Here is a 13,630-nt window from a genome sequence, read left to right on the forward strand (position 1 = left end):
AACAGCAAGAGATCACCTTGTACCTGAAAGAAAAAAAAAAAAGCTATATTTGAAGTTGAAATGGCAGTCAGGACTTGTAGTAGAGATGATATCTTTTATTAGACCAACAGGATTTTTGCAAAAAAAAGTCTTTAATTGCAAGCTTTCGGGAACAAACACCCTTCATCAAGCATTGGAGAAAAGATTGTAAAAGTTCTCCTGGGTAGAAATGAAAGCTTATATTTCAGAGAGGAATCAATAGGTGGAAGACTCCTCTGGGCAGTCAGTTCATAGCTGGTATGAAGCCTTTCACCTCCTGTGAGGATCTGTGATGATGCAAATTATATTTGAAGTTGAAACATTTTGTAGGCTTAGTAATTTTGTTGCATCCATTGGCACTAAGTAGAAGTCATCTCCTGTACAAATAGAAATGAGCATATAACCAGTTAAACTTCTTCCTATTGACTGAAGATTCAGGTTTCAAGTAAGACTGCAGAAATTTCTAAAATAAGAGTAACACTGGTTCATTTGAGCATAACCTATTTTCTAAACCTTTCTTTTCAATGAAGAGAATTCATAGGAAAATATGAGTTTTTGCAGCAAGTCAGAGAACCATGTGTTGTTCATGAATGGAAAAGCTGAGTTAAATACTGTAGGTTATCCTTGCTAAGGAAGTCCACAAATCTATTTTTGATTCATTATATAATGAAGTGCTACTTTTGTAGAATGGGTATAGAAGCTTTGTGGTTAAGTTTCTATTCTTCTATGACCTATGGTCTGGATAGTGGACAGCCATAGTTGATGTAAGGTAAACCTATGCAGGGTGAAATGGGAAACCTGTTTTGTACAGTGTAATCAACTTTATGGAGACACAGAACACTTAGAATAGGTTAAATGCAGTTTAAACCTGAAGTGGACAGACATAGAAACCTGTTTAAAGTAGTTTAAATCCACCTGGAACAGTTCAACAGTGTACCTGGAAAATCATGTACTATTTTGAACCAGCTAACTGTGAGACACGTTGGTGTTATATGTGAACATAAGGGTTCTGTGAAATGGGTCTGGTCAGTCATAGACTCCTAGAAAATTAGGGTTGAAAGGGACCTCAGTTGGTCATCTAGTCCAACCACCTCTAGGCATCCCACACTACACTGCTCCTTGTCTTCCCACTTACCATTGCAAATCACTTTTCTTATGTATCCAGAACTCCCCCCCCTTCCCACCCCATTTGCACTTTATATTAGTGAGTAGGCCTGTGTGAAGCGGCAAGTATTTGCTTTGGATTCAGATTCGGAGGGACGGAGGTTCAATTTGCAGATTCGAATCACTGTCCCAATTCCATTTGGCTGAATTGAATCTGAAGATTCAGCGCTGCTTTTGGAGATTCGGCCATAGACTAAACAGGCAGCAGTCCTTACCACGCTGGACACAGCTGCCTCCAGCTGGTAAGTCTGTGGTGGGATTGGGTTGTGGGGGAGGGACAAACTGCCCAGCCAGGGCAGGGAGTATGAGATTCAGGGAGGGAGGCGGAGGTGTGGGATGCAGGTACGGCAGTGCTGGGAGCAAGGACTATGCCCTGCTGCTGCTGGCCCAGTGGGGGGCAGGATGTGGGCACGGCTTGCTCCAGGCAGAAGGGGGCCAGCAGCAGCAGGGCATAGCCCTCTGCTCCCAGCACTGCCATGCCCGCATCCCTCGCCCCCTGTCTCAGCTGGGCAGCTTGTCTCAGCCCCAATCCCTCCCTCCCCCATGCCCCTTCCTTCCCCACCTTTGCCTACCACAACAGACTTACCAGCTGGAGGCAGCTGTGTCCAGTGTGGTGAGGACTGCTGCCTGTTTAGTCTATGGCCAAATCTCCGAATCTTTTCCAAATCTATTTGGAGGCTTTGGATTTTGATTCAGAGTTTTTAATTGCTCTCCCAATTCACTTCTGATTAGGTTGCCAAATTGGGCCGAATCTCCTCCAAATCGAATAAGCTACTGAAGCTTCGCACAGCCCTATTTAGTGAGCTTCTTTGCACTGCTTGTTCAATAAATCATCTTTCTAATTGGCATTTGTGTCTTTACTCCTCACTCAAACACAGCCCATTTGTTATGCACCCTGCCCCCCCAGCTTTGAGAACCAGAAAGCACAGGTTCAAGAATTACACCCTGCACCTTTCCTCTTCCCCCCTTCTACCTCTCCTGCCTGAGTAAGGCAAGTGTCAACAGCCTGAAAACAAGTGAACTAGGTTTAGACCAGTGATGCTCAAAATTTTGGCCCTGCAAGTCAGATGAATGGTGTGAGGCCAGTCCATTGTCCGGATTAGACCCCATGCATTGGACCAAGCTCTGTATTGTCTGTACGCACTCGGATCAGGCCGCAGGGCTCGGTGTTACCTCTGCCCAGTCCCACGCGCTAGCAATGGGCACTTAAGAATGCGGCCTGTAGGACTCCACATGTACCCATGGAGAGCTCTGTAGGCTGGACGACCCAGTGCCTGGGGTCATGTCTGGCTTGCGAGCCAGTGGATGAGCACCCCTATTCTAGACGAACACTGCCCCCCGTACAGGTCAACCACCCAGGGGTTCCCAAAGCAAGACACCCCCCTCCCACTGCAAGGCATGCTGCACTGGGTGTTTATTCCCACTCCCTGGTGCCAGAGCCACAGTACTTCACACAACCGTGAACTGGTTCACAATTGGTGACATTTTGGAGCAGTCCACTTGCATGCATCTACACCCTAAGTTTTGCTTATTTTTAATAATAAGTCCGTAACTGTCAGAGTAGATGTGCGTTTTGGGGGTTTATTATGTGCTGTTTTTCCCACCCTATAGATTTGTGTGTCTGGGCACACAGCTTAGCTAGCACTGTATAACAGGTTTGCTGTTTGGTGTCTTTTCTCTTACTGTTGTTTTTTGCATACATGTGGCAGCCTAATTTGACATTGCCTGTAGGAGCCAGGTTTTGTGGGTTGTAACTTGAATGCTTTATTTTTGTTGGCAGAAAATGTTTGAAGTGTATAGTAAGTCACCATAACTTACATCTTTGCTGCCTTGCTTACGCTCTTCACTGTCTTGTTGAGTGGTTGGTGGGTGAAAAAGGTAGGAAGGAAAATCCATTATGAAAAAAATAATCAAATGGCAGGAAATAAAACCTAAGCCTCGGTGTTCTGACTAATCTTCCGATTAGTCACGCAATTTTTATCCTCAGTGTTTATAATCTACTACCTTTTCTCTTATTTGAATAAAATATTTTTCTCCCTAGGAACTGTTTTTTGATGTAATATGTATCATTATTATATTAATGGCCAACCATTGTTACTATATCTGGAATGCAAAACCACTGGGCTGGTTCTGTGCCACTATGTGCAGCTCCCAGGACTCAGCTGGAGCTATGTGCTATGGGGGAATGCTGCCTATCCTGGGCATGAGTGCCTTGAGGGCCTGCTGCTGCCAGTAGTGGGGACTGTGTGCCATGCAGGAGGTCAAAGAGGGGGTGTCCACTCCTGCACCCCAAACTTCACACCTCCCCACACACTCCCACCACTGGGCCAGGTGGGCTCTGTGCTGCCACATTCAGCTCTTGGCTCTCCTTTCAGGAGCTACATGCCATTGGGGTGGCTCTGTGCTAGCACATGGGGCTCCAGCCACTGCAGCTGGGACTGTATACCACTGGGTCAGGCCGGGTTGGCTCTGTGCTGTCTCTGTTCCTCCATGTGAGGCTCCTGGCACTGCTGGTAGGAGCTGTCCTACCTGCTCACCAGCTGTCCAATTGCGTGCCATCGTGCTTGGTTCCTCTACATGGATTGCTAGGAGCCCCATGGAGCTGTGGGCACAAAACCTGCTCAGTCCAATGGTGTGTGACCTCTGAAAGCCCTCCTCCCGCTGGTCTTCAGAGGGGTAGCTGTGGACTGGTAGTAATTGTTTTTTGGAGGGGCCTCATGGGCCAGCAAGAATGGCCTGGCGGGCCAGATGTGGCCCGCAGACCATATTGTACCTGACCCTGATCTAATCCCAGCATGGAAAGATATCTACTGCATTGTTCTGATTCATAGGCCTACTTTTTTCCCTTCAAAAGGACCATAAATATTGAGCTTATTTGCAAGGTTGACCTTTGGTTGGGCTTCCTGGTGACACTTGCGCTTGAAGTTTTCTTGTGTACACAAAACCCCCCCACATCAAAATTTGTTACTGTAGTTCTTATTTCAGTATTTTTAGTGCATTTTTTCCCTTTGGGTTCTTGTCTTGATTATTTGACTTCAGGCTATGCAAGTGAGAGATTCGGATGACTTACTCTTAGCTAAACAGAAGTTAGGCTAAAGTTATTTGTGCATGAAAGGCCTATTGTAATAAACTGGAGGAAGGGTCCAAACTGAGCATTGCAAAAGGGATTAAAGCACTTTTTGTGCAAGACAGCTTTGGTATGGGGAGAGAAACTGCAGATGTGTATTGAAACCTATTTGACTTGGATGGAGCTGAGGTATCCAGTAGAAGTTTAACTCTTCCTAGGTACAGACCGTCACTGAATAGCTTGTTTCAGATTTTGGCAAGTGGGTGGCTTTTAAAATCTAATCCTGCTTGAGTGCTGAGTTCCTTTAGAAGTTCCCTAGGCCTTTACCAGTAATAAGAGAAGAGGGCAGTCTTTTTTTTTTTTTTTTTAACTGGTTGACCTTCATCTTAAGTCTCCTAAAGCAATTTCCCTAATAATTCTGTCAGGATGCTGTGCCAAAACTGTCTTGGATTTGTGGTTAAATCTCTACTGGCTACGGTTACTTGCCAGAACTCTGGGCATACCCAGAAACTGGTTCCAGAACTTTTGCAGCTTCATTAACTGCTTTTGTTTAAAAATTATACTTGTGGGTGTCAGAGTTAATCATTGGATTGTTTAGCTGCAATAATATTAAGTTATTTAATCCCTTTTACTTTTCATTGTATTCTGAAAAAGCTCTTTAATACAGCTATTGTGCATATTGGAATCCTTAATGCAGAATAGATATCTACCTTATAAGATGAAAAAAAAAAATGTCTGTCCCCAGAGAGTTGCCTACAGTATTTTTAAAGATTTATGCAGTGGTGAAACATTTGTACCTTGAAAAGCTTGTGTTGCTTTAACTTTACCACTGTTGAAAATGTGCTCACCTTCACCTGTATATAACTTCTCGTCTAGGCTGTGCTCAGAATAGTGAATGGGAACCGGCATCCTGCTTTAGTCCTTGATTTCTGTCTTCAGTAGAATTTGAGTTGACCCCTTTTGTTTGCCTGCAGGCTGCCTCCGTACTCGCTCCCTGGGAGATCATACTGGGTGTGCAGTCAGTGGTACAAAGCAGTTTCCATGAAGTTGACATCAGTCTGGGATTAACTTTTGTGTGGAGCTAATGCAGCGATGTATGTTTTGTTGATCAACTTTTACAATCAGTGCTAATGCAGTTAACTTGCCATTCTGGCTCTAATACAGCCAGTTTCTAACCAATGTCCTTTTATCATCTTAGCAAATGTGTGGCCAACCTTTCTACTCTTGTTCATTTTAATTTACTTCTATATCAGAGAAGGGGTATAGATGATCAAGATGCTCACAAAATTAAAAGTAAAAGTTTCCTCGCTTTTTTAAACCAATTTTGGTATTGGTCACCTGTTTAATTGCTCCCCTGCATCTGGAGAAATTTTGAACACTTGAAGGCAGAGTTGCACCAATAGAGATTTTGGAGGCGAATACCAGCAGCCGCTTTTTTAAGGAGGTATATTGGCCGATACTGATCCAATTTCCAGTACAGCTGTGTGCAGCTGGTATGTCTGTTGTGGTGGAAGGGAAGGGGAGTGGGGGGGGCAGATCAAGGCCTCTGGTGAGGGAGGCAGGGGCTGGGGCAGGCGCTGCCCAGCTGGGGCGGGGCGCAGGACTGAGCCATGGCTTGTCTGAGGGGGGCAGCTCCTACTGCTGCTTGCACCCCAGGAAGGCATGGGGGGGGCATGTGCTCCCAGATCTGTGTGGGGTGGGGCAGGGGGGCTGCAGCTGCGTGCTGGAGCCAGGGCTGCACTGGGCTGTTTGCGATGGGGGCTGGGCTTGGGGCAGGTGGCAATGCTGGAAGGGAGCTACAGCAGGACTGCAGCCCCCCCCCAAATTTTGCTGTAGCCCCTCCCCTCCCAGCACTGCTGCCACCTGTCTGGCACAGCCCTGGCTCTTAGGTGGAGGCAGGGTGTTGAGCTGGGGCTGTGCCAGGTGGGCAGCTGTGGCGCTAGGAGGGGGTGGTGGTGCTGGGAGGGAGGCTACGGCAAAATTTGGGTTAGCTGCAACCCCCCCCCGTAGGCCTGCTCTTAGTGCTGCTGCTGCCCTCCCCAAGCCCAGCCCTTGCCGAGAGGAGTCTGGTGCAGCCCCAGCTTGCCTGTCTTGCCCCATGCTGATCCAGGGGCACCCCGCTGCCACCCCACCCCCCCTGACAAGCTGCAGCTCAATCCCGTACCCTGCCCCACCCCAGCTGGGCAGCCCCGCTTCCTCCCTCACTGTGGGGGGCATTGAAGTGCCCCCTCCCCCCTCTTCCACCACAACAGACTTACCAGCTCAATGCAGTTCTCCAAGCTGCCAGGCTCTGCTCCTTGCCGCCTACGTGCTGCACTGTGGCTGCGTGCACGCACAGGTATTGGCCAAATTATTGGCTGCATCAGGCTGATTTTTCCAATTCAGCCAATTTTCTTTATATTGGTACCAATCCAATATCAGACCCATGTATCTACTTGAAGGGATTTGTGGAAGACTCTTGTCTCTTGTACTGTATATATCTTGATACTTAAAGATTGTATCACTTCCATAAACTGCTTTAATTCTACTGCATATTCCTGCTCACCTAGTGGGAGCCTTTTAATAATCTGTACTACTGTGATTTTTAAGGATCTACTTTTTATTAGATGCCAACAAAATGTGTTCCACGGACACTGCCCTTGCTTGCTTCAGTTGAAATAATTACTTGGCTATTGACTTGGCTATATGACACTCTGGCCTTTTTGTGGAGTCTTCTGCATTGGGTATGAAAAGAGAAACAGCCAGTGCTTCCAGTTAATACCTGTGTTAACACTAACAACAAATAAGGGAGGAGAATATCCATATTTCCAACCAGTCCAAGATGTGGGTGTGTTGGAAACATTTCAGACTTAGCTTGGCAGCCCTTGTACCAGTCTAAAAGCAAAGTCCTGTGCTTTTCTGCTGCTGTAGCTGACAGAACAGCCTTGCTGAGTAAAATTCCAGCTTTATAATCTTCCTTCTGCTTCCATTTAACTGTTGTAATCTTAAGCCTTGCTATATTTCAAAGTTCTGTCAGCATAGCTATGATTGTACCTTTTGAAGTAGTGTAGCCCTGCTGGCAGAAGCAATCTTTGTAGCCTAATAGCTTTGTTACCTAAATGTTCCCTATGCAGTGACTGAGGCACTTCATGTGTTCTGGTCTGCAAGCCTGTTTTCACTATTACAGCCAGTTGCATCTGGCAGATACAGGTACTACCATAAGAACTAGAAAATAGAACCTGACACTTGAGAAACTGATTTAGTTTGGGGAAAGGGCCTTACTTGGAAAGTTTTCCACTTGCCAGGGGTGAGTAGATGAGTAGATTTTACCCCCCAGTAACATTGCAAATGGTGGAAGTTGTGTAATTTCCTATGAAGGAAGCAAGTGCCTATTTCTGCTGTGTCTGGCAGGAACAAGGGAGCACTATGTGTACTTGAGAGTAAAAAAAAGTATGCATGGAATCAGGCGTTTTAGGGTTTGGGGGTTTTTTTTGTTTTGTTTGTAATAAACATCTGATTGCCTGCATGAGGACAAGTAAACCTGTCAGACCCTGGGAAATGGTGCTCCTTGATCTATAACAGGCTGGGAAAATGCTCAAAGAAGTGGATTCCATGCAGCTAGAGGAGGGTGAAAATGTGACTTGATGATGATGATCAATAGATGACTTAAACATTGGGATGGTGAGGGAAGTTCCCAATACTACTGGGGAGCATTTGCTGAGAGCTAAAATAACTAGTCTATTCTGGCTAGAAAATTGGGTCAGATTGGGGGAGGGAAAACAATAAAAAACAAGATGTATGTACATCAAGATAAGGAGCATGGACAGATGATAGTTATGGCAAGTCTGGAATCTATTCTGTGTGACTCTTAATGTAGGCTTTCACAGCTCAAACAATTGCTGAAATGTTCTCTGCCTCTTCTTCATATGTATGCTCTGTGGGTGTCCTTGGGTAATTAGCATAAATGCTTGCTTTCCCAAGGCAGTATCTTATTGTGAAGGTGACATGAGAGAGGATCTGTGACTATATTAAGGTTAGCTTGTGTCTTCCCACATGCTAATGGGTTGTATCTCCATAGACTCTAAATAATAATAATAATGCACAGAAAGGTTCAGAGCTATTCTGTTGTAGTTGACTTTGGTCTTGGAAATCCGTTTTCAGAGAAAGTAATAGTTCAGAGATGTGTTCTGGATCCATAATCAGAACTTGAGTTTTCTCCCTTGCTCAAGATGTTCATCTGAGGCATTGCTGTTCACCTTACATGCTATGTAGGTATCTGGGAGTAGCATGACTGGAGACTGGGTAAGGCATTTAATCTAATTTTCTATACGTCTTTAATTCTGTTTGTTCATGCTGCTCGTGGGTTAAGTCTTCTGCTCCCCCTGACATTCTGACTTTGGTCATCTTGAAACCAGGTTATATAGGATTCAAAGAGGTGACGGAATATTTTAGCCATTCCTGAAATCCTTTATAAATTCCTGGTAATCCCTAAGAACCCATGTGGGTGGGTGTGGCTTAATTTTTCTGTCGGCAGAAGGAATCCTTCTCTTGTATGCCATATCCTGTTTTATATCCAGTATAACTGATATAAAACAACTAAATGAACTCTAAATAACCTTCAGCTGACTTTTTCTGACCTCTTTCTTGAATCTTCTAAACTGTTTTATGGCATGTTCTTACCTGCTCGCTTTCTTTGTCTTTTCTGTGAGCCAAACTGTGATCAAGCCAGGTGCAAGCAAATTCTGTGCTATATCACCATTAAGCAGCTTAGGGGCTACTACAACCCACAGTACACCAGGCATTCTTTCATTTAGTGCTGGAATGCTGCAGAAGTTTTGGCAGCTCCAAAAAGTGTTGAACCCATTTGTATAATTCCTAGGATAGAGTTAGTGCTACCAGGTGTGTGCACTCTTCAGTTCATTTTGGCTAAGTACAGACAGTCAAAAAGCCTGAGGTTGAATTGATTCAGTCTTTGCAGGTTAGTCTAAGATGCAGAGATTAAACAGGGAAACAACTGGACAGATTCACTTTTGATTCAGGAAATGTAGCCATATGCCTGCAGTGGCTCAGGCCAGAAGCTGGGAGGTGCTACAGCATGGCTCTCTGGCACACAGCCAGCATGGGCTGTGTGTTCACTTCCTCTTCCTGCTGCCCCTGAAGTCTCTGGGTTTTGTAGTCCACAATAATAGCAGCAGGACTCTGCAGGGTTGCTCATCACTTCCTTTTCCTGTTTCTAGGTGCTTTTGAGATTTAGAGTCCACAGTTGCAACCCAACAGTAAGTTTTTAGCAGGGCAAGGTGGCTCTGTACTTGGGAGAAGTAAAGTTTAACACCCCCCTCCCCAGCCCCAGTCCCCAGCTGGGGTTTGCCTCGGGGTGGGGTCAGTCTCTGTCACCCCCTCCCCCCCCCCCCCCCCCAATCCCTTCTTTGCTGGAGCAGACAGCCCAGCCCAGTGCAGGGCTGGAAAGCATGCTGGGTTGCTGGGGGACTGTGATTTAACTTGAACCAGGAAGGGGTCTGGGACAGAAGTTTTATAAACCTGTTTGACCCAAATCAGTTAAGTCTATTACTACATTCAACCAGGTTTATCTTAAACCAGTTTCAGCCATTTTGAAACTGGTTTATGTGCACATAAACATCTGTTCTATTACAGGTTTAAACCAGTTTCTGATCACTTAAACCGGTTTATGGATAACTTCTGTCCCTAGCCATGAAGTTTTATTGTGTTTGAGAACTGATTCCTGAGTGGGCAATTAGTGTAATAGCAAAACACTCATCTTGCCACAGAGATGCAGATTGCCACCCCAAGATTATCAAATTCCTCAGTTTAAGGAGTGACTTTAGGGTTCAGTAGTCTGCATGCAAAAGTAGGGCTACCACTTTTATACCTTCAGAACTCTTTTGTAGATCCCTGTTTCTTCTTGTAGTAGAGCCTTTCAAACTAGCAAAATGCAAATGTGTGCACCCCTGATGCACACAATGCACCATTTCTTTCCAAAAGTGAAGGGTATGCAATCCTGAACGTTTACTAATGATTAGCTAAGTTTTTTAACCTATCCTTCAAGGTAGCTTATTGTCTGTCCATAGTACATCGTAGTATGTTCTGACATAAGTTGACCTTTCCCAGTTTGGGTGTAGTAAATTGTGCCTTAAGCATTGGGTTGGTTTTGCTTGTTTGCTAGCTTGCAACAGTCAGGTTGCAACAGTTGGGAGTCAACAGGAGCAAGTCACAAATTCACTAATATGAATTAGCCAGGGTTGGTTGAAGTTTGTACTTTAAATTTTGAGTAAAGTGGGACTTGTTTTCTGTGCTGTGGTCAATGAATATGTAACTAAATTCTTGGGTAGCACCTTTCTTCTGAGGAATTTGTAGATCTTTTTGATCCTTAAAAGTATAAACACTTGTGAATGAGTGAAATAAGGTGCATTGATGAAATAATTAAAAGAGCTCTTTTATTTGGAGTTGGTTTTTCTTGCCCTTTACTTGATTTTTTTTCACAGACAATTGAGCTTGACCAACTTAAGCTTAGTTTGTTAACTTATAACAAACTAAAACTAACTTTTAAAAATGTTTGCATTTTAGTCTTAGGACTTCATTTTAGCAGGCTTGTTTCAAAACTGAGTAGATGACCAGTGTCATCTATTTTTCTTCATGCTGTTGGATCTTGTAATTTAAAACAGTGATCTAGTGAACATCCCAAGCTATTAATTTTTTCTGAAACTTAAGTACTGCTTCCTGGAAATTGTCCAGAGTGTGTCTTTAGCGGTTGGTACTTGAATATGAATTTGTAATTGATTTTATTCTTGCAATTTCATATTTCCTTCTTTCTTTTAGGTTCTAAAAGACCTGCCTTGCTGACTTCTCCAGGAGGTAATCGACCACGAGGTATGCTGGGGAGATGCATTAGGAGCCTGAATATGGTGCCAAAAGAACTCCATACATTTCTATGACTCTGTTGTAACCTGACTCAGTGATACTTTTGGATATATACATATGTATATATAGTATTTCTATGCTAAGGAGAAGAGTGCATACTCCCAATTCAGTTCTGCTGGTCCGCTGGCAGAGATTTTTTTCATTGTAAGATCATGGACCATTCTAACCGGGAGAAGGATGAAAGGCAGCGGACAACAAAAGGAATGGCAGGGAGGAGTGGGCATAGTTCTCGACCATCAAGTTCCACTACATCCTCTGGTGTTCTTATGGTGGGACCCAACTTCAGAGTGGGCAAGAAGATAGGGTGTGGCAACTTCGGAGAGCTACGACTAGGTAAGAACATAGATCCGTTACTGGCTTGTAATTCTATAATTTATATTTCATGAATGGAATTTTAAAGTCTGAGCCAAGAAATAGCAAGGAGCTTAGGTGACTTCTTTTTTTTTTTTTTTTAATTTAAGATAAATTGTTCTGATGTTTAAACCAACAGAAAAATTGTGAAATTTGATGTATGTTAAAATAAGATTTCAAATGCCTAGAGTTACTTTTTTAAAATAACTGAAAAATTATTAAAGTATATAACAGATTAGATCTGTTCCATTGTTAGGAATCTTTACATGCATACAAATAAGTACATGGCATCTCTAGCCAAAGATATGAATTCTGAATGATCCTAGAAAAAACTTTTTGAAATCTGGTGAAGGCTTTGTCCTGTATACAGTCTCTGTACATCTTTCATGAAGTTGCATTACTCAAGATTTAAGAAAAAAAGAACAAGTACTTGTATTTTTCATCTTTAGTCATCCAGCATATTTGGTAACAAAGTTGCATTTGGGTGTTAAGAAGGAAAACTGTTGGTTTTTTGTTGTTGTTGTGTGTTTTACATCACCCTCAAATAGCTTCAGTGATGTTAGTTGTTTGTATTCAGAAAGAATAACTTTTGAGAATCATCTTTAGCTTGGAAGGAGTGTTTTGTGACTGTCCTTGTTTTATTTTGTGCTGTTTCTGCTTTTGTTTAAGCAGTTGCATCTGTTTTGTTTTGTGTTCTTGGACCAGCTGGGTGTTAGGTTGCATGCAGTCTCTTGTGAACGCTTGCATAACTGTTCTTCCTGGCTTATTATAAATAAGACACTTATAGTAAAACACCCATGGTCTAGCTTGTACATCTGAGTGAACTAGACTGTTCTGCTTGCAGGCTTGAGAATACTGAAAGGCATTTATACCAAGCAGGCTGACCTAAGTATCTTTACCAAAAAACGTAGTATCTCTAAGACTGGCTGCATATTGGTTCATTTTAAAACATCACAACAAGCTGCTGACTGGGTGGTATATAATGGCAATTTCAAGCTCTTTCTCTTCTGTGTTTTGTCTTGAATTTCTTTCAATTTTGCTGAAAAATTGTCAAGCTGCTTAAATAGCTTTTAAAACCTAAACTATTTTAAAGTGTTTTCAACCAGGATTTTTGCCTGTCTTGTAGTTCAAAGTACAGTAAGCAGCTGTGGGAAGTGGGAGGTGTAGATTCTTTTGTAATTTCAGTTCCTTTGTATTTAGGTGAGTGTAGGTGAGAGGTTGCCAATGGCTTCCAAAAAAGTTTGGGGCATAGAAATGCATGCATGAAATATTGGTTAGTGAGCCTTTCATTTTAATGTTCAGTTTAGGAAACCACCTTTTTAGTAGCGCAGAACTAAAATGAAAATGCTATCTATGAAGCAGAGAAATGGTGCATATGAACAAAAGTGTAAATGTGATATAAAGGCTTTTGAGTACATCTTTGCCACTGCTTTTGTCATGAGGTTTTTCAGAAGAACCCATATATACGTTAATACCTGAATGTGAAAGACTTGGATAACATATTTCGGGTGCATGCCATTCCAGTTCCCCCACCCCACAGGGAGTCTTTGTAAGGTAAATGGAATAATCTCATTTATAGATTCTGACTTGCTATACTAGATGTCTTGACATTTACGTTTGGTAAACGGATGCCAAAGGCCAAATTTCAATGGAGCTAGGATTTTAAACTAGCAGAGAATAGATTTTTTTGTCCCAAAGTGAAGGGGTGCAAAGTCATCTGTAAGTTGCTGCATGCTGTATGCAATGCATATGTAGGACTGCCTTTTGGCAGCACCAGTCAGGAGTTCCTGAAGTAGATTTATTTTTTTTATCTTGCATATTTTACAGTTTCCTGTATATACCACTAAAATGCACTAGAGCTAATTGCATGACTTGGAAATGAACATCAGTCCCAAATATCAATTTCACTAGAACTTCTGATGCTAGTCTAAATGGGTCTTTGTTTTCTTGGGGTAAAGGGGACTGTCAGACTGCTTTGGAACCTAAAACTTCCCATCCTTTCCTACAGTTGTTCTGTATTAGTTGTTATATCCCACCAAGGTGATGGTTATAGCTTTAGGTAGAGAATATCCAGAGTCTAATCTCTCTTGCTTCCAAGGTTTTGGCCTTGTTCCT

The 13,630-nt window shown here is 43.1% G+C and overlaps 1 protein-coding gene across 7 annotated transcripts in view; it reads left to right on the top strand.

Annotated features, from left to right (window-relative positions):
- The window catches only part of CSNK1G1 (casein kinase 1 gamma 1), a 177,646-nt gene that overhangs the window by 44,904 nt on the left and 119,112 nt on the right, over window positions 1-13,630 (top strand). For all 7 annotated transcript variants that reach the window (XM_006260903.4, XM_014599947.3, XM_019477573.2 and 4 more), the window contains one exon: window positions 11,063-11,497. In XM_006260903.4, the coding sequence (XP_006260965.1) occupies window positions 11,317-11,497 (181 nt within the window). In that variant the 5' untranslated portion in view covers window positions 11,063-11,316. The remainder of the gene's footprint in view (window positions 1-11,062; window positions 11,498-13,630) is intronic.

This window comes from Alligator mississippiensis, chromosome 11, assembly GCF_030867095.1.
Source record: "Alligator mississippiensis isolate rAllMis1 chromosome 11, rAllMis1, whole genome shotgun sequence".
Lineage (NCBI taxonomy): Eukaryota > Metazoa > Chordata > Crocodylia > Alligatoridae > Alligator > Alligator mississippiensis.